Below are 21184 nucleotides of genomic sequence, written 5' to 3'. Positions count from 1 at the left end.
CTTTTTTTTTTTTTAACGGCGAGGAAAACTTCTCTAACTTTTCTGCTTGAGTTATTTCACAACTTCTTGTCACGCTCACGTGGCATTGAGTGTTTGTAAGAAAATGCCACGTTGCACTCCAGTGATAATGTACTTGAAATGCCGTAATGGAGCTGAAAGTTAGGAGCTTAAAGGGGAATTGTAGTTTTGTCAATCGTTCACGATCCTCATGTGAGACTAGCACACCTATCTTTTTCTTTTTTTCTAATGCATTCTAACACGTAAATAAAGGCTAGCAAAAGTCAGCCAACAATGTAACTAATGGACTATTCTAAAGTGCTGTAAAAAACTACGTTTTATTTAAACGCTGTAAGTATAGAAGTTATTGTTGGACTACTACGCTTTGAAACCCGCGACTTATAAAACGGTGCAGCTACTTTATGGATTTTTTTCTTCGCTAGCGGCCATAATGATTTGTACTCAAACAAATAGTTTTCGTAAAACAGAGATGCTGAAAATAATAATGATAATAATATAATATATTTTATTTGTAAAAATCACTTTACATTGAGCAAACAACCTCAAAGTGCTACAGTGTATTAAAAAAAAAAAAAAAGATAATAAAATAAATAAATCAAAACTAGAACAGCCTAATAGCCAGAACTAGCACACATATATCTAAAAAAAAAAATGTTTTTTTTTTTAAAAGAAGGGTTTTTAAGCTTTTTTTTAAAAGCATCCACAGTCTGTGGTGCCCTCAGGTGGTCAGGGAGAGCGTTCCACAAACTGGGAGATGTGTATACAGAAACATTAATAGCTGCTAGCCGCTTGTCAGCCGGGGGACTGCAGAAAGGGGTAATGCACTAAAAGTGGTAATGTACTAAAAGTGGTAATGCACTAAAAGTGGTAATGTACTAAAAGTGGTAATGCACTAAAAGTGGTAATGTACTAAAAGTGGTAATGCACTAAAAGTGGTAATGCACTACAAGTGGTAATGCACTAAAAGTGGTAATGCACTAAAAGTGGTAATGTACTTAAAGTGGTAATGCACTACAAGTGGTAATGTACTAAAAGTGGCAATGCACTAAAAGTGGTAATGCACTTAAAGTGGTAATGCACTAAAAGTGGTAATGCACTAAAAGTGGTAATGTACTAAAAGTGGTAATGCACTAAAAGTGGTAATGTACTAAAAGTGGTAATGCACTAAAAGTGGTAATGCACTACAAGTGGTAATGCACTAAAAGTGGTAATGCACTAAAAGTGGTAATGTACTTAAAGTGGTAATGCACTACAAGTGGCAATGTACTAAAAGTGGTAATGCACTAAAAGTGGAAATGCACTTAAAGTGGTAATGCACTAAAAGTGGTAATGCACTAAAAGTGGTAATGTACTAAAAGTGGTAATGCACTAAAAGTGGTAATGTACTAAAAGTGGTAATGCACTAAAAGTGGTAATGTACTAAAAGTGGTAATGCACTAAAAGTGGTAATGCACTATAAGTGGTAATGTACTAAAAGTGGTAATGCACTAAAAGTGGTAATGCACTAAAAGTGGTAATGCACTAAAAGTTGTAATGTACTTAAAGTGGTAATGCACTACAAGTGGTAATGCACTAAAAGTGGTAATGCACTTAAAGTGGTAATGCACTAAAAGTGGTAATGCACTAAAAGTGGTAATGCACTAAAAGTGGTAATGTACTAAAAGTGGTAATGCGCTAAAAGTGGTAATGCACTAAAAGTGGTAATGCACTAAAAGTGGTAATGTACTAAAAGTGGTAATGTACTAAAAGTGGTAATGCACTAAAAGTGGTAATGTACTAAAATTGGTAATGCACTAAAAGTGGTAATGTACTAAAATTGGTAATGCACTAAAAGTGGTAATGTACTAAAAGTGGTAATGCACTAAAATTGGTAATGCACTTAAAGTGGTAATGCACTACAAGTGGTAATGCACTAAAAGTGGTAATGCACTTAAAGTGGTAATGCACTAAAAGTGGTAAAGTACTAAAAGTGGTAATGCACTAAAAGTGGTAATGCACTAAAAGTGGTAATGCGCTAAAAGTGGTAATGTACTAAAAGTGGTAATGCACTAAAAGTGGTATTGCATTAAAAGTGGTAGTGTACTAAAAGTGGTAATGTACTAAAAGTGGTAATGCACTAAAAGTGGTAATGTACTAAAAGTGGTAATGTACTAACATTGGTAATGCACTAAAAGTGGTAATGTACTAAAAGTGGTAATGCACTAAAAGTGGTAATGCACTAAAAGTGGTAATGTACTAAAAGTGGTAATGCACTAAATGTGGTAATGCAGTAACAGGCATTCATTGGCAATTTTCACGAAGATACAGTTTGGTGTCGGATGGAGCGACACGTCCCCACTTTCAAGTAGGTATATCCCAGTTTCAGTTCCTTTCTGTCGGATGAAGAGAAAAGAAAAACAGGTCCTAAAAGTTGACTTGTGTGCTCTCATGTGGTGACTTGTGGGACTCGAACCTGGGTGTGATTTTTGAACACTTTACCGACTTTTCTCACTTTTCTCCCCGCCTTCCCGTGGGACTTTGCTCGGCACGTTTTGGACATTTTGGGCATCCCAGCCGGCGGCGGGACTTGTGGGACTCGAACCTGGGGGTGATTTTTGAACATTTTACCGACTTTTGCAGACTTTTCTCCCCGCCTTCCAGTGCGACTTTGCTAGGCGTGTTGTGGACATTTTGGGCATCCCAGCCAGCGGCGGGACTTGTGACATTCGAACTCGGGTGTTATTTTCGAGCATTTTCCCGACTTTTTTCACTTTTCTCCCCGCCTTCCCGTGGGACTTTGCTGAGCGCGTTTAGGACATTTCGGGCATCCCGGCCGGCGGCGGGACTTGTGGGACTCGAACCTGGGTGTGATTTTTGAACACTTTACCGACTTTTCTCAATTTTCTCCCCGCCTTCCCGTGGGACTTTGCTCGGCACGTTTTGGACATTTTGGGCATCCCGGCCGGCGCCGGGACTTGTGGGACTCGAACCTGGGGGTGATTTTTGAACATTTTACCGACTTTTGCAGACTTTTCTCCCCGCCTTCCAGTGCGACTTTGCTAGGCGTGTTTTGGACATTTTGGGCATCCCGGCCAGCGGCGGGACTTGTGACATTCGAACTCGGGTGTTATTTTCGAGCATTTTCCCGACTTTTTTCACTTTTCTCCTCGCCTTCCCGTGGGACTTTGCTGGGCGCGTTTAGGACATTTGGGGCATCCCGGCCGGCGGCGGGACTTGTGGGACTCGAACCTGGGTGTGATTTTTGAACACTTTACCGACTTTTCTCAATTTTCTCCCCGCCTTCCCGTGGGACTTTGCTCGGCACGTTTTGGACATTTTGGGCATCCCGGCCGGCGCCGGGACTTGTGGGACTCGAACCTGGGGGTGATTTTTGAACATTTTACCGACTTTTGCAGACTTTTCTCCCCGCCTTCCAGTGCGACTTTGCTAGGCGTGTTTTGGACATTTTGGGCATCCCGGCCAGCGGCGGGACTTGTGACATTCGAACTCGGGTGTGATTTTCGAGCATTTTCCCGACTTTTTTCACTTTTCTCCCCGCCTTCCCGTGGGACTTTGCTGGGCGCGTTTAGGACATTTGGGGCATCCCGGCCGGCGGCGGGACTTGTGGGACTCGAACCTGGGTGTGATTTTTGAACACTTTACCGACTTTTCTCACTTTTCTCCCCGCCTTCCCGTGGGACTTTGCTCGGCACGTTTTGGACATTTTGGGCATCCCGGCTGGCGGCGGGACTTGTGGGACTCCAACCTGGGTGTGATTTTTGAACATTTTACCGACTTTTGCAGACTATTCTCCCCGCCTTCCAGTGCGACTTTGCTAGGCGCGTTTCGGACATTTTGGGCATCCTGGCCGGCGGCGGGACTTGTGGGATTCGAACTCGGGTGTGATTTTCGAACATTTTCCCGACTTTTCTCACTTTTCTCCCCGGCTTCCCGTGGGACTTTGCTGGGCGCGTTTAGGACATTTGGGGCATCCCGGCCGGCGGCGGGACTTGTGGGACTCGAACCTGGGGGGGATTTTTGAACACTTTACCGACTTTTCTCACTTTTCTCCCTGCCTTCCCGTGGGACTTTGCTCGGCACGTTTTGGACATTTTGGGCATCCCAGCCGGCGGCGGGACTTGTGGGACTCGAACCTGGGGGTGATTTTTGAACCTTTTACCGACTTTTGCAGACTATTCTCCCCGCCTTCCAGTGCGACTTTGCTAGGCGCGTTTTGGACATTTTGGGCATCCTGGCCGGCGGCGGGACTTGTGGGATTCGAACTCGGGTGAGATTTTCGAACATTTTCCCGACTTTTCTCACTTTTCTCCCCGCCTTCCCGTGGGACTTTGCTGGGCGCGTTTAGGACATTTGGGGCATCCCGGCCGGCGGCGGGACTTGTGGGACTCGAACCTGGGTGTGATTTTTGAACACTTTACAGACTTTTCTCACTTTTCTCCCCGCCTTCCCACGGGACTTTGCTCGGCACATTTTGGACATTTTGGGCATCCCAGCCGGCGGCGGGACTTGTGGGACTCAAACCTGGGGGTGATTTTTGAACATTTTACCGACTTTTGCAGACTTTTCTCCCCGCCTTCCATGCAGTGCGACTTTGCTCGGCACATTTTGGACATTTTGGGCATCCCAGCCGGCGGCGGGACTTGTGGGACTCGAACCTGGGGGTGATTTTTGAACCTTTTACCGACTTTTGCAGACTATTCTCCCCGCCTTCCAGTGCGACTTTGCTAGGCGCGTTTTGGACATTTTGGGCATCCCGGCCGGCGGCGGGACTTGTGGGATTCGAACTCGGGTGAGATTTTCGAACATTTTCCCGACTTTTCTCACTTTTCTCCCCGCCTTCCCGTGGGACTTTGCTGGGCGCGTTTAGGACATTTGGGGCATCCCGGCCGGCGGCGGGACTTGTGGGACTCGAACCTGGGTGTGATTTTTGAACATTTTACCGACTTTTCTCACTTTTCTCCCCGCCTTCCCGTGGGACTTTGCTCGGCACGTTTTGGACATTTTGGGCATCCCGGCCGGCGGCGGGACTTGTGAGACTCGAACCTGGGGGTGATTTTTGAACATTTTACCGACTTTTGCAGACTTTTCTCCCCGCCTTCCAGTGCGACTTTGCTAGGCGTGTTGTGGACATTTTGGGCATCCCAGCCAGCGGCGGGACTTGTGGGATTCGAACTCGGGTGTGATTTTCGAACATTTTCCCGACTTTTCTCACTTTTCTCCCCGCCTTCCCGTGGGACTTTGCTCTGCACTTTTTGGACATTTTGGGCATCCCGGCCGGCGGCGGGACTTGTGGGACTCGAACCTGGGGGTGATTTTTAAACATTTTATCGACTTTTGCAGACTATTCTCCCCGCCTCCCAGTGCGACTTTGCTAGGCGCATTTTGGACATTTTGGGCATCCTGACCGGCGGCGGGACTTGTGGGATTCGAACTCGGGTGTGATTTTCGAAAATTTTCCCGACTTTTCTCACTTTTCTCCCCGCCTTCCCGTGGGACTTTGCTGGGCGCGTTTAGGACATTTGGGGCATCCCGGCCGGCGGCGGGACTTGTGGGACTCGAACCTGGGTGTGATTTTTGAACACTTTACCGACTTTTCTCACTTTTCTCCCCGCCTTCCCGTGGGACTTTGCTCGGCACGTTTTGGACATTTTGGGCATCCCGGCCGGCGGCGGGACTTGTGGGACTCGAACCTGGGGGTGATTTTTTAACATTTTACCGACTTTTGCAGACTATTCTCCCCGCCTTCCAGTGCGACTTTGCTAGGCACATTTTGGACATTTTGGGCATCCTGGCTGGTGGCGGGACTTGTGGGATTCGAACTCGGGTGTGATTTTCGAACATTTTCCCGACTTTTCTCACTTTTCTCCCCGCCTTCCTGTGGGACTTTGCTCGGCACGTTTTGGACATTTTGGGCATCCCGGCCGGCGGCGGGACTTGTGGGACTCAAACCTGGGTTGGATTTTTGAACACTTTACCGACTTTTCTGACTTTTCTCCCCGCCTTCCCGTGGGACTTTGCTGGGCACGTTTTGGACATTTTGGGGAACCTGAGCAATGTTTACTTGTACTGTCCCCGTCAAAGAAATACACAAATAAATGAAATAATTCCAATAATGTGAAAGTGCTCGCTGTCTTTGACATGGACTGAAAGATCGTAACCTAGCAAATATTCCACACTTCCATGACTTTTACAAGCCGAACTAAACTGTCGATCAGAAGGATAACAATGCATCCACTTTTGGCCTTGATGGGGTACAAAAGTTTTACTAAAAGTCTGCTTTTTAATTTTTCTTTAAAGATATCTCCTTGTTTTGTGTAAAGTCGTCTTCCCCACACTCGGGGGAAGAGACAAGCTTGGCTGGCAGCTGCTTCTTAAATATTCACGCTTGAGAGGAGACTACCTGCGGGTAAATTGCCCCGTAAACGCCGGTCGAGGCCGCTAATCCAATCAGGGGCGGAAAATGTGTTTATGCTAATGATGGTTTTGTTTCACAATAACGCCATCTCGCGTTATTAGCTCTTTTCTGTGCATGAGCCAATTTGCTGAGGACGAGGACCAGCAGGCTGCTCGCTGCGAGTCAGACCATCGATTGTTCCGGGTGCGTGAACAAGCCCTGGCCAGGAGCCCAGCCAGACTCCTGAGGTCACGGCTTTATTAAACATTTACTGATTGATAGATAATTAATGAGGTATCTTAAGTGGTTCATGGGAGCAGGTGAACTTGATGCGGTCATAGTTTCGACGCGGGGACCTACAGAGAGCTGTGAGGAGCCCAGCCAGACTCCTAAGGTCATGGCTATACTAAAGATTTACTGATAGTTAATTAATTAGGTGTCTTGTTAAGTGCTTCATGGGAGTACTTTGGAGAGAGCAGGTGAACTTGACTTGGTCATAGTTTCGACCTGGGACCTATAGAGAGCTGTGAGGAGCCCAGCCAGACTCCTAAGGTCACGGCTTTATTAAACATTTACTGATTGTTAATTAAGTAGTTGTCTTGTTAAGTGGTTCATGGGAACACTTCAGAGAGAGCAGGTGAACTTGATGCGGTCATAGTTTCAACACAGGGACCTATAGAGAGCTGCGAAGAGCCCAGCCAGACTCCTAAAGTCACTGCTTTACTAAAGATTGATAGTTGATTAATGAGGTGTCTTGTTAAGTGGTTCATGGGAGCACTTTGGAGAGAGCAGGTGAACTTGACTCGGTCATAGTTTCAACGCAGGGACCTATAGAGAGCTGCGAGGAGCCCAGCCAGACTCCTAAGGTCACTGCTTTACTAAAGATTGATAGTTGATTAATGAAGTGTCTTGTTAAGTGGTTCATGGGAGCACTTTGGAGAGAGCAGGTGAACTTGACTCGGTCATAGTTTCGACGCAGGGACCCATAGAGAGCTGCAAGGAGCTCAGCCAGACTCCTAAGGTCACGGCTTTATTAAACATTTACTGATTGTTAATTAAGTAGTTGTCTTGTTAAGTGGTTCATGGGAACACTTCAGAGAGAGCAGGTGAACTTGATGCGGTCATAGTTTCAACACAGGGACCTATAGAGAGCTGCGAAGAGCCCAGCCAGACTCCTAAGGTCACTGCTTTACTAAAGATTGATAGTTGATTAATGAGGTGTCTTGTTAAGTGGTTCATGGGAGCACTTTGGAGAGAGCAGGTGAACTTGACTCGGTCATAGTTTCGACGCAGGGACCTATAGAGAGCTGCGAGGAGCTCAGCCAGACTCCTAAGGTCACGGCTTTACTAAAGATTTACTGATAGTTAATTAATGAGGTGGCTTGTTAAGTGCTTCATGGGAGCACTTCGGATGGAGCAGGTGAATTTGACGCGGTCATAGTTTCAACCTGGGGACCTATACAGAGCTGCGAGGAGCCCAGCCAGACTCCTAAGGTCATGGCTTTATTAAACATTGATAGTTGATTAATGAGGTGTCTTGTTAAGTGGTTCACGGGAGCACTTCGGAGAGAGCAAGTGAACTTGACGCGGTCATAGTTTCGACACGGGGACCTATAGAGAGCTGCAAGGAGCTCAGCCAGACTCCTAAGGTCATGGCTTTACTAAACATTTACTGATAATTAATTATGTGTCTTGTTAAGTGGTTCATGGGAGTACTTCAGAGAGAGCAAGTGAACTTGACGCGGTCATAGTTTCGACACAGGGACCTATAGAGAGCTGCGAAGAGCCCAGCCAGACTCCTAAGGTCACGGCTTTACTAAACATTTACTGATAATTAATGATGTGTCTTGTTAAGTGGTTCATGGGAGTACTTCAGAGAGAGCAGGTGAACTTGATGTGGTCATAGTTTCGACACAGGGACATATAAAGAGCTGTGAGGAGCCCAGCCAGACTGCTAAGGTCACGGCTTTAGTAAAGATTGATAGTTAATTAATTAGGTGTCTTGTTATGTTGTTCACGGGAGCACTTTGGAGAGAGCAGGTGAACTTGACTCGGTCATAGTTTCGACGCGGGGACCTATAGAGAGCTGCGAGGAGCCCAGCCAGACTCCTAAGGTCACGGCTTTAGTAAAGATTGATAGTTAATTAATTAAGTGTCTTGTTAAGTGGTTCATGGGAGTACTTCAGAGAGAGCAGGTGAACTTGACGCGGTCATAGTTTCGACGCGGGGACCTATAGAGAGCTGCGAGGAGCTCAGCCAGACTCCTAAGGTCACGGCTTTACTAAAGATTTACTGATAGTTAATTAATGAGGTGGCTTGTTAAGTGCTTCATGGGAGCACTTCGGACAGAGCAGGTGAACTTGACGCGGTCATAGTTTCAACCTGGGGACCTATAGAGAGCTGCGAGGAGCCCAACCAGACTCCTAAGGTCATGGCTTTATTAAAGATTGATAGTTGATTAATGAAGTGTCTTGTTAAGTGGTTCACGGGAGCACTTCGGAAAGAGCAAGTGAACTTGACGCGGTCATAGTTTCGACGCAGGGACCTATAGAGAGCTGCGAGGAGCCCAGCCAGACTCCTAAGGTCACGGCTTTACTAAACATTTACTGATAATTAATTATGTGTCTTGTTAAGTGGTTCATGGGAGTACTTCAGAGAGAGCAGGTGAACTTGATGTGGTCATAGTTTCGACACAGGGACATATAAAGAGCTGTGAGGAGCCCAGCCAGACTCCTAAGGTCACGGCTTTAGTAAAGATTGATAGATAATTAATTAGGTGTCTTGTTATGTTGTTCACGGGAGCACTTTGGAGAGAGCAGGTGAACTTGACTCGGTCATAGTTTCGACGCAGGGACATATAAAGAGCTGTGAGGAGCCCAGCCAGACTCCTAAGGTCACGGCTTTAGTAAAGATTGATAGTTAATTAATTAGGTGTCTTGTTATGTTGTTCACGGGAGCACTTTGGAGAGAGCAGGTGAACTTGACTCGGTCATAGTTTCGACGCAGGGACCTATAGAGAGCTGCGAGGAGCCCAGCCATACTCCTAAGGTCACGGCTTTATTAAAGATTGATAGTTGATTAATGAGGTGTCTTGTTAAGTGGTTCATGGGAGTACTTCAGAGAGAGCAGGTGAACTTGACGCGGTCATAGTTTCGACGCAGGGACCTATAGAGAGCTGCAAGGAGCTCAGCCAGACTCCTAAGGTCACGGCTTTACTAAAGATTTACTGATAGTTAATTAATGAGGTGGCTTGTTAAGTGCTTCATGGGAGCACTTCGGATGGAGCAGGTGAACTTGACGCGGTCATAGTTTCAACCTGGGGACCTATAGAGAGCTGCGAGGAGCCCAGCCAGACTCCTAAGGTCATGGCTTTATTAAAGATTGATAGTTGATTAATGAAGTGTCTTGTTAATTGGTTCACGGGAGCACTTCGGAAAGAGCAAGTGAACTTGACGCGGTCATAGTTTCGACGCAGGGACCTATAGAGAGGTGCGAAGAGCCCAGCCAGACTCCTAAGGTCACGGCTTTACTAAACATTTATTGATAATTAATTATGTGTCTTATTAAGTGGTTCATGGGAGTACTTCAGAGAGAGCAGGTGAACTTGATTTGGTCATAGTTTCGACACAGGGACATATAAAGAGCTGTGAGGAGCCCAGCCAGACTCCTAAGGTCACGGCTTTAGTAAAGATTGATAGTTAATCAATTAGGTGTCTTGTTAAGTTGTTCGCGGGAGCACTTTGGAGAGAGCGTGTGAACTTGACTCGGTCATAGTTTCAACGCAGGGACCTATAGAGAGCTGCGAGGAGCCCAGCCAGACTCCTAAGGTCACTGCTTTACTAAAGATTGATAGTTGATTAATGAGGTGTCTTGTTAAGTGGTTCATGGGAGCACTTTGGAGAGAGCAGGTGAACTTGACTCGGTCATAGTTTCGACGCAGGGACCTATAGAGAGCTGCGAGGAGCTCAGCCAGACTCCTAAGGTCACGGCTTTACTAAAGATTTACTGATAGTCAATTAATGAGGTGGCTTGTTAAGTGCTTCATGGGAGCACTTCGGATGGAGCAGGTGAACTTGACGCGGTCATAGTTTCAACCTGGGGACCTATAGAGAGCTGCGAGGAGCCCAGCCAGACTCCTAAGGTCATGGCTTTATTAAAGATTGATAGTTGATTAATGAGGTGTCTTGTTAAGTGGTTCACGGGAGCACTTCGGAGAGAGCAAGTGAACTTGACGCGGTCATAGTTTCGACACGGGGACCTATAGAGAGCTGCGAGGAGCCCAGCCAGACTCCTAAGGTCACGGCTTTACTAAACATTTACTGATAATTAATTAAGTGTCTTGTTAAGTGGTTCATGGGAGTACTTCAGAGAGAGCAGGTGAACTTGATGTGGTCATAGTTTCGACATAGGGACATATAAAGAGCTGTGAGGAGCCCAGCCAGACTCCTAAGGTCACGGCTTTAGTAAAGATTGATAGTTAATTAATTAGGTGTCTTGTTAAGTGGTTCATGGGAGTACTTCAGAGAGAGCAGGTGAACTTGACGCGGTCATAGTTTCGACGCGGGGACTTATAGAGAGCTGCGAGGAGCCCAGACAGACTCCTAAGGTCACAGCTTTATTAAAGATTGATAGTTGATTCATTAGGTGTCTTGTTAAGTGGTTCATGGGAGTACTTCAGAGAGAGCAGGTGAACTTGACGCGGTCATAGTTTCGACGCAGGGACCTATAGAGAGCTGCGAGGAGCTCAGCCAGACTCCTAAGGTCACAGCTTTACTAAAGATTTCTGATAGTTAATTAATGAGGTGGCTTGTTAAGTGCTTCATGGGAGCACTTCGGACGGAGCAGGTGAACTTGACGCGGTCATAGTTTCAACCTGGGGACCTATAGAGAGCTGCGAGGAGCCCAGCCAGACTCCTAAGGTCATGGCTTTATTAAAGATTGATAGTTGATTAATGAGGTGTCTTGTTAAGTGGTTCACGGGAGCACTTCGGAGAGAGCAAGTGAACTTGACACGGTCATAGTTTCGATACAGGGACCTATAGAGAGCTGCGAGGAGCCCAGCCAGACTCCTAAGGTCACGGCTTTACTAAACATTTACTGATAATTAATTATGTGTCTTGTTAAGTGGTTCATGGGAGTACTTCAGAGAGAGCAGGTGAACTTGATGTGGTCATAGTTTCGACACAGGGACATATAAAGAGCTGTGAGGAGCCCAGCCAGACTCCTAAGGTCACGGCTTTAGTAAAGATTGATAGTTAATCAATTAGGTGTCTTGTTAAGCTGTTCACGGGAGCACTTTGGAGAGAGCAGGTGAACTTGACTCGGTCATAGTTTCGACGCAGGGACCTATAGAGAGCTGCGAGGAGCCCAGCCAGACTCCTAAGGTCACGGCTTTAGTAAAGATTGATAGTTAATTAATTAAGTGTCTTGTTAAGTGGTTCATGGGAGTACTTCAGAGAGAGCAGGTGAACTTGACGCGGTCATAGTTTCAACCTGGGGACCTATAGAGAGCTGCGAGGAGCCCAGCCAGACTCCTAAGGTCATGGCTTTATTAAAGATTGATAGTTGATTAATGAAGTGTCTTGTTAAGTGGTTTACGGGAGCACTTCGGAAAGAGCAAGTGAACTTGACGCGGTCATAGTTTCGACGCAGGGACCTATAGAGAGGTGCCCAGCCAGACTCCTAAGGTCACGGCTTTACTAAACATTTACTGATAATTAATTATGTGTCTTGTTAAGTGGTTCATGGAAGTACTTCAGAGAGAGCAGGTGAACTTGATGTGGTCATAGTTTTGACACAGGGACATATAAAGAGCTGTGAGGAGCCCAGCCAGACTCCTAAGGTCACGGCTTTAGTAAAGATTGATAGTTAATCAATTAGGTGTCTTGTTAAGTTGTTCACGGGAGCACTTTGGAGAGAGCAGGTGAACTTGACTCGGTCATAGTTTCGACGCAGGGACCTATAGAGAGCTGCGAGGAGCCCAGCCATACTCCTAAGGTCACGGCTTTAGTAAAGATTGATAGTTAATTAATTAAGTGTCTTGTTAAGTTGTTCACGGGAGCACTTCAGAGAGAGCAGGTGAACTTGACGCGGTCATAGTTTCGACGCGGGGACTTATAGAGAGCTGCGAGGAGCCCAGCCAGACTCCTAAGGTCACGGCTTTACTAAAGATTTACTGATAGTTAATTAATGAGGTGGCTTGTTAAGTGCTTCATGGGAGCACTTTGGATGGAGCAGGTGAACTTGACGCAGTCATAGTTTCAACCTGGGGACCTATAGAGAGCTGCGAGGAGCCCAGCCAGACTCCTAAGGTCATGGCTTTATTAAAGATTGATAGTTGATTAATGAGGTGTCTTGTTAAGTGGTTCACGGGAGCACTTCAGAGAGAGCAAGTGAACTTGACGCGGTCATAGTTTCGACACGGGGACCTATAGATAGCTGCGAAGAGCCCAGCCAGACTCCTAAGGTCACGGCTTTACTAAACATTTACTGATAATTAATTATGTGTCTTGTTAAGTGGTTCATGGGAGTACTTCAGAGAGAACAGGTGAACTTGATGTGGTCATAGTTTCGACACAGGGACATATAAAGAGCTGTGAGGAGCCCAGCCAGACTCCTAAGGTCACGGCTTTAGTAAAGATTGATAGTTAATTAATTAGGTGTCTTGTTAAGTTGTTCACGGGAGCACTTTGGAGAGAGCAGGTGAACTTGACTCGGTCATAGTTTCGACGCAGGGACCTACAGAGAGCTGCGAGGAGCTCAGCCAGACTCCTAAGGTCACGGCTTTACTAAACATTTACTGATAATTAATTATGTGTCTTGTTAAGTGGTTCATGGCAGTACTTCAGAGAGAGCAGGTGAACTTGACGCGGTCATAGTTTCGACGCGGGGACTTATAGAGAGCTGCGAGGAGCCCAACCAGACTCCTAAGGTCACGGCTTTAGTAAAGATTGATAGTTAATTAATTAAGTGTCTTGTTAAGTGGTTCATGGGAGTACTTCAGAGAGAGCAGGTGAACTTGACGCGGTCATAGTTTCGACGCGGGGACTTATAGAGAGCTGCGAGGAGCCCAGCCAGACTCCTAAGGTCACAGCTTTATTAAAGATTGATAGTTGATTAATTAGGTGTCTTGTTAAGTGGTTCATGGGAGTACTTCAGAGAGAGCAGGTGAACTTGACGCGGTCATAGTTTCAACCTGGGGACCTATAGAGCGCTGCGAGGAGCCCAGCCAGACTCCTAAGGTCACGGCTTTACTAAAGATTTACAGATAGTTAATTAATGAGGTGGCTTGTTAAGTGGTTCATGGGAGTACTTCAGAGAGAGCAGGTGAACTTGACGCGGTCATAGTTTCGACGCGGGGACTTATAGAGAGCTGCGAGGAGCCCAGCCAGACTCCTAAGGTCATGGCTTTATTAAAGATTGATAGTTGATTAATGAAGTGTCTTGTTAAGTGGTTTACGGGAGCACTTCGGAAAGAGCAAGTGAACTTGACGCGGTCATAGTTTCGACGCAGGGACCTATAGAGAGGTGCCCAGCCAGACTCCTAAGGTCACGGCTTTACTAAACATTTACTGATAATTAATTATGTGTCTTGTTAAGTGGTTCATGGGAGTACTTCAGAGAGAGCAGGTGAACTTGATGTGGTCATAGTTTTGAGACAGGGACATATAAAGAGCTGTGAGGAGCCCAGCCAGACTCCTAAGGTCACGGCTTTAGTAAAGATTGATAGTTAATCAATTAGGTGTCTTGTTAAGTTGTTCACGGGAGCACTTTGGAGAGAGCAGGTGAACTTGACTCGGTCATAGTTTCGACGCAGGGACCTATAGAGAGCTGCGAGGAGCCCAGCCATACTCCTAAGGTCACGGCTTTAGTAAAGATTGATAGTTAATTAATTAAGTGTCTTGTTAAGTTGTTCACGGGAGCACTTCAGAGAGAGCAGGTGAACTTGACGCGGTCATAGTTTCGACGCGGGGACTTATAGAGAGCTGCGAGGAGCCCAGCCAGACTCCTAAGGTCACGGCTTTACTAAAGATTTACTGATAGTTAATTAATGAGGTGGCTTGTTAAGTGCTTCATGGGAGCACTTTGGATGGAGCAGGTGAACTTGACGCAGTCATAGTTTCAACCTGGGGACCTATAGAGAGCTGCGAGGAGCCCAGCCAGACTCCTAAGGTCATGGCTTTATTAAAGATTGATAGTTGATTAATGAGGTGTCTTGTTAAGTGGTTCACGGGAGCACTTCAGAGAGAGCAAGTGAACTTGACGCGGTCATAGTTTCGACACGGGGACCTATAGATAGCTGCGAAGAGCCCAGCCAGACTCCTAAGGTCACGGCTTTACTAAACATTTACTGATAATTAATTATGTGTCTTGTTAAGTGGTTCATGGGAGTACTTCAGAGAGAACAGGTGAACTTGATGTGGTCATAGTTTCGACACAGGGACATATAAAGAGCTGTGAGGAGCCCAGCCAGACTCCTAAGGTCACGGCTTTAGTAAAGATTGATAGTTAATTAATTAGGTGTCTTGTTAAGTTGTTCACGGGAGCACTTTGGAGAGAGCAGGTGAACTTGACTCGGTCATAGTTTCGACGCAGGGACCTACAGAGAGCTGCGAGGAGCTCAGCCAGACTCCTAAGGTCACGGCTTTACTAAACATTTACTGATAATTAATTATGTGTCTTGTTAAGTGGTTCATGGCAGTACTTCAGAGAGAGCAGGTGAACTTGACGCGGTCATAGTTTCGACGCGGGGACTTATAGAGAGCTGCGAGGAGCCCAACCAGACTCCTAAGGTCACGGCTTTAGTAAAGATTGATAGTTAATTAATTAAGTGTCTTGTTAAGTGGTTCATGGGAGTACTTCAGAGAGAGCAGGTGAACTTGACGCGGTCATAGTTTCGACGCGGGGACTTATAGAGAGCTGCGAGGAGCCCAGCCAGACTCCTAAGGTCACAGCTTTATTAAAGATTGATAGTTGATTAATTAGGTGTCTTGTTAAGTGGTTCATGGGAGTACTTCAGAGAGAGCAGGTGAACTTGACGCGGTCATAGTTTCAACCTGGGGACCTATAGAGAGCTGCGAGGAGCCCAGCCAGACTCCTAAGGTCACGGCTTTACTAAAGATTTACAGATAGTTAATTAATGAGGTGGCTTGTTAAGTGGTTCATGGGAGTACTTCAGAGAGAGCAGGTGAACTTGACGCGGTCATAGTTTCGACGCGGGGACTTATAGAGAGCTGCGAGGAGCCCAGCCAGACTCCTAAGGTCACAGCTTTATTAAAGATTGATAGTTGATTAATTAGGTGTCTTGTTAAGTGGTTCATGGGAGTACTTCAGAGAGAGCAGGTGAACTTGACGCGGTCATAGTTTCAACCTGGGGACCTATAGAGAGCTGCAAGGAGCCCAACCAGACTCCTAAGGTCACTGCTTTACTAAAGATTGATAGTTGATTAATGAGGTGTCTTGTTAAGTGGTTCACGGGAGCACTTCGGAGAGAGAAAGTGAACTTGACGCGGTCATAGTTTCGACACGGGGACCTATAGAGAGCTGCGAGGAGCCCAGCCAGACTCCTAAGGTCACGGCTTTAGTAAAGATTGATAGTTAATTAATTAAGTGTCTTGTTAAGTGGTTCATGGGAGTACTTCAGAGAGAGCAGGTGAACTTGACGCGGTCATAGTTTCAACGCGGGGACCTATAGAGAGCTGGGTAGCGAGATCTGACACTTGGAGTGACAGCTGTTTTGATTAAGCCTGGCAACACGTGACAGCCGAGCCACGTTTCCGAACAGGAACAAGACGTGGCTTCTCTGTTCACGTTAGTTTCAAACCCTCGCCCGAGTCTGCTCTTGTCCCCGAAAAAACAACAACCGTAAGTTCACAACCATTTCCTTCCGCTGCAATTAGGACTTGAGTGCACTCTTGGGGTTGACATTTTCAAAATGATTTCCGAGAGCCGCAGCAAGTTGCGACCCCCGACTCACCGGATTCCTCAAAGTCCCGCTCGGCTCGCCTCCAGGCCTCCGTGATGCGCAGCAGGTTGTTTTCCAGAGTGTGCAGGTCGGCGCGGGGACAGTTGCACTGCGGAAAGGCCACGCCGCACGCACACCAGCACTCGCTGTCTTGGCACATAAAATGACCCTCGGATTTACAGCCAATGTAGTCCAGCGCCGCCTGGATGAAGCGGCTCCGCAAGTAGCCGGGGAGGACGACCTGGAGCCCTGCGGAGCGTGAAAGACAAGCCGTAGACCAGGGGTCACCAACCTTTTTGAAACCAAGAGCTACTTTTTGGGTACTGATTAATGCGAAGGGCTACCAGTTTGATACACACTTAATTAAATTGCCAGAAATAGCCAATTTGCTCAATTTACCTCTAACTCTATGTTATTATTAATAATTAGTGATATTTACACTTAATTGAACGGTTTAAAAGAGGAGAAAACACGAAAAAATTACAATTAAATTTTGAAACATAGTTTATCTTCAATTTCGACTCTTTAAAATGTAAAATTCAACCGGAAAAAATAAGAGAAAAACTAGCTAATTCGAATCTTTTTGAAAAAATTTTAAAAATTATTTATGGAACATCATTAGTAATTTTTCCTGATTAAGATTAATTTTAGAATTTTGATGACATGTTTTGAATAGGTTATAATCCAATCTACACGTTGTTAAAATATATAACAAATTGGACCAAGCTATATTTCTAACAAAGACAAATCATTATTTCTTCTAGATTTTCCAGAACAAAATTTTTAAAAGAAATTCAAAAGACTTTGAAATAAGATTTAAATTTGATTCTACTGATTTACGAGGTTTGCCAGAATAATTGGTTTGAATTTTAATCATAATACGTTTGAAGAAATATTTCACAAATATTCTTAGTCAAAAAAACAGAAGCTAAAATGAAGAATAAATTAAAATGTATTTATTATTCTTTACAATAAAAATTTTTTTTTACTTAAACATTGATTTAATTTGTCAGGAAAGAAGAGGAAGGAATTTAAAAGGTAAAAAGGTATATGTGTTTAAAAATCCTAAAATCATTTTTAAGGTTGTATTTTTTCTCTACAATTGTCTTTCTGAAAGTTATAAGAAGCAAAGTAAAAAAAATTAATGAATTTATTTAAACAAGTGAAGACCAAGTCTTTAAAATATTTTCTTGGATTTTCAAATTCTATTTGATTTTTGTCTCTCTTAGAATTAAAAATGTCAGGCAAAGCGAGACCAGCTTGCTAGTAAATAAATACAATTTAAAAAAATAGAGGCAGCTCACTGGTAAGTGCTGCTATTTGAGCTATTTTTAGAACAGGCCGGCGGGCTACTCATCTGGTCCTTACGGGCTACCTGGTGCCCGCGGGCACCGCGTTGGTGACCCCTGCCGTAGACCAAGGCGGTTGTTATAAAAGTGCTTCTTCCTGTAATTACAATCAAATCTCCCCACTAATTGCACGGCTCCAGCTCAGCCCGACATGACGGATTCCTCCGCACCCTCCCTTTATCTCCGAAATCCATTCCTCAGCCTGACACGTCACTTCGTTAGCGGCCTTTTTGTTTTGTCCGAGCACATACGCCACCCGCTTGCTAAAAGGGACTAAATGTTTTGCCCTTAATCGTCTCCCACAAAAGTATGTTGCGTAATCGCCGCTTGTTTTAGTGAAATCACTTGGCTCTTTAAAAGGGTCGTTAAAGGCCGATTTAGAACAGATCAATGGACTTTCAGCCGGGCTACAAAGGTTATAGGCTTGCTTTCAGTTGACTCTTAAAGCAGTAATATCTCCTTGTGCGCTTCTTCATTCAACTGCAGAAGACCGGAGGTCTACGAGGGGCTATTTATACCGGGGGGAGGTCTTTATTTGCACACTGACAGATGGATGGCACACAACAGACGTTAAAGTTCATGTAAATACTCGGGCTGTCAAACAATTGAAGCGTTTAATCACCAGTAACTGCAGGTTGATCGTGAATAACTCAATTTATCACAGATAAATGTACAAAAGCCCAAAAGCAGTGACGTTGTCAGGTTGTGTAAATGCTAAATACAACAAATCCTTTTTAACTTATATTCAATTGAATAGACTGCAAAGACAAGATATTTGATTTTTTTTTTTTTTTTGTGCAAATAATCATCAGTGAAGCCGGAAGCGTTTCTGGGTGTTGTTGATAAATGGCTGTGGCTTGGCATGGTAGAGTTTTAACTTGCACTTACAGATGTAGCGACCGACTGTAGCTACTGACAGTGGTTTTCTGAAGTGTTGCCGAGTCCATGTGGTGATATCCTTTACACCAGGGGTGTCAAACTCATTTTAGATCGGGGGCCACATGGAGATAAATCTACTCCCAAAATCACGGCACGATAACTTGAAAATAAAGACAACTTCAGATTGTTTTCTTTGTTTAATAATAGAACAAGCACATTCTGAAAATGTAGAAATCATAATTTTTTTTTTTTTTTTTTTTTTTTACACTTACATGTTGCGGTTAATAGTATTCTATCTTTATTTGTCGTTATTTATTATTTCTGAATAAATTATGTGATAATATTCATCTGTCAACTCATTGGTGTTAATTTTCAATCTATCAAGATAAAAAAATAATATTAAAATCAAATCACAGGATGTTATTAAGGTAGCTTGCTAATTTTCCTTAACTGGTGCACGGGTTTATTTTTTTTAACGTATGTAGCATAATCTACAAATATACAAAGAATTGCTATTGCGACATCTAGTGCATACATTTAGAACAGCAGTTTCTTTCATTCCAAAATTTCGGCTCATTTTTATACTTCGCAAACTCATCAGCCGGGCCGGATAAAATCTGTTCACGTTATTTTTACTGAAACATTTGATACCTTGGTTTTATGTTAATATATGGAATCATTTCTTTTTAATTGTGGCCTGTTGCTGCAGTTTTTTTTAGATGTATTTCTCTAACTTTGAGGTTTTAATCTCAAGGAGTTTTTACCTGCTTAAATAGAGGATATTGATTGATTGATTGATTGATTGAACGAGTGGCAGATATCTTTTAAACGGGACACAAACATGCTTCTAATGACAACAAAATCAAATTGCATGCCTGGACAGATTTTGTACACTTTAGGAATAAAGAATTTGCATTCCTGCTGTAGGAGCACTTGCATTCAGAGGAGAGGAGCAGTTACCACAAAGTGTGGATTGTCTTTTTTTGTCGTTTTAAGTAGGGATGTCCGATAATGGCTTTTTGCCGATATCCGATATGCCGATATTGTCCAACTCTTTAATTACCGATACCGATATCAACCGATACCGATATCAACCCGATATATACAGTCGTGGAATTAACACATTATTATGCCTAATTTGGACAACCAGGCATGGTGAAGATAAGGTACTTTTTAAAAAAATGAATCAAATAAAATAAGATAAATAAATTAAAAACATTTTCTTGAATAAAAAAGAAAGTAAAACAATATAAAAACAGTTACATAGAAACTAGTAATTAATGAAAATTTGTAAAATTAACTGTTAAAGGTTAGTACTGTTAGTGGACCAGCAGCACGCAGAATCATGTGTGCTTACGGACTGTATCCCTTGCAGACTGTATTGATATATATTGATATATAATGTAGGAACCAGAATATTAATAACAGAAAGAAACAACCCTTTTGTGTGAATGAGTGTAAATGGGGGAGGGAGGTTTTTTGGGTTGGTGCACTAATTGTAAGTGTATCTTGTGTTTTTTATGTGGATTTAATAAAAAAAACAAAAAACGATACTGATAATAAAAAAACCGATACCGATAATTTCCGATATTACATTTTAACGCATTTATCGGCCGATATTATCGATAAATGCGTTCCGATAATATCGACATCTCTAGTTTTAAGTAATCGTTTTATAAAATTGACTCGGAACTGATCCCGAGTCTTACCTTGTAGCTGAACCTTGTTCTCTGGGCTGTGGACCAGAACGGAACTGACGGTGTCCAGATTGTCGTAGTTGCTGCATCCCAGTGGCCCGGTTCTGGTTTCAGTGACCTGCCGAAAAACAAAGTCAGGACATTTTGGACCCGCGTTTTCTCTTAGTCTTTGCACCGTGCACGTTTTTGAAGAGGTGTATTTCCTTCTGGGTAGGGATGTCCGATAATGGCTTTTTGCCGATATCCGATATGCCGATATTGTCCAACTCTTTAATTACCGATACCGATATCAACCGATATATACAGTCGTGGAATTAACACATTATTATGCCTAATTTGGACAACCAGGTATGGTGAAGATAAGGTACTTTTTAAAAAAATTAGTAAAATAAGATAAATAAATTTAAAACATTTTCTTGAATAAAAAAAAAGTGCAACAATATAAAAACAGTTACATAGAAACTAGTAATGAATGAAAATTAGTAAAATTAACTGTTAAAGGTTAGTACTATTAGTGGAGCAGCAGCACGCACAATCATGTGTGCTTACGGACTGTATCCCTTGCAGACTGTATTGATATATATTGATATATAATGTAGGAACCAGAATATTAATAACAGAAAGAAACAACCCTTTTGTGTGAATGAGTGTAAATGGGGGAGGGAGGTTTTTTTGGGTTGGTGCACTAATTGTAAGTGTATCTTGTGTTTTTTATGTTGATTTAATAAAAAAAACAAAAAACAAAACAAAAAAAAACGATACTGATAATAAAAAAACCGATACCGATAATTTCCGATATTACATTTTAACGCATTTATCGGCCGATAATATCGGCAGACCGATATTATCGGACATCTCTACTTCTGGGAGTTTCCATTTTTAA

At 43.8% G+C, this 21184-nt stretch overlaps 1 protein-coding gene across 1 annotated transcript in view; it reads right to left on the bottom strand.

Annotated features, from left to right (window-relative positions):
* Positions 1 to 21184, bottom strand: part of LOC133649603 (BMP/retinoic acid-inducible neural-specific protein 3-like) — a 71087-nt gene that overhangs the window by 8983 nt on the left and 40920 nt on the right. The window contains exons 5-6 of the mRNA XM_062046217.1: positions 20314 to 20419; positions 16389 to 16625 (exon numbers count right to left, since the gene is read on the bottom strand). Coding sequence (XP_061902201.1) covers positions 16389 to 16625; positions 20314 to 20419 — 343 coding nt within the window. The remainder of the gene's footprint in view (positions 1 to 16388; positions 16626 to 20313; positions 20420 to 21184) is intronic.

The sequence above is a fragment of the Entelurus aequoreus genome, linkage group LG05 (assembly GCF_033978785.1).
Source record: "Entelurus aequoreus isolate RoL-2023_Sb linkage group LG05, RoL_Eaeq_v1.1, whole genome shotgun sequence".
NCBI classification, from domain to species: domain Eukaryota; kingdom Metazoa; phylum Chordata; class Actinopteri; order Syngnathiformes; family Syngnathidae; genus Entelurus; species Entelurus aequoreus.
Note: the sequence above shows the minus strand (reverse complement) of the source record. Positions and strands in the feature narration are given on the sequence as shown.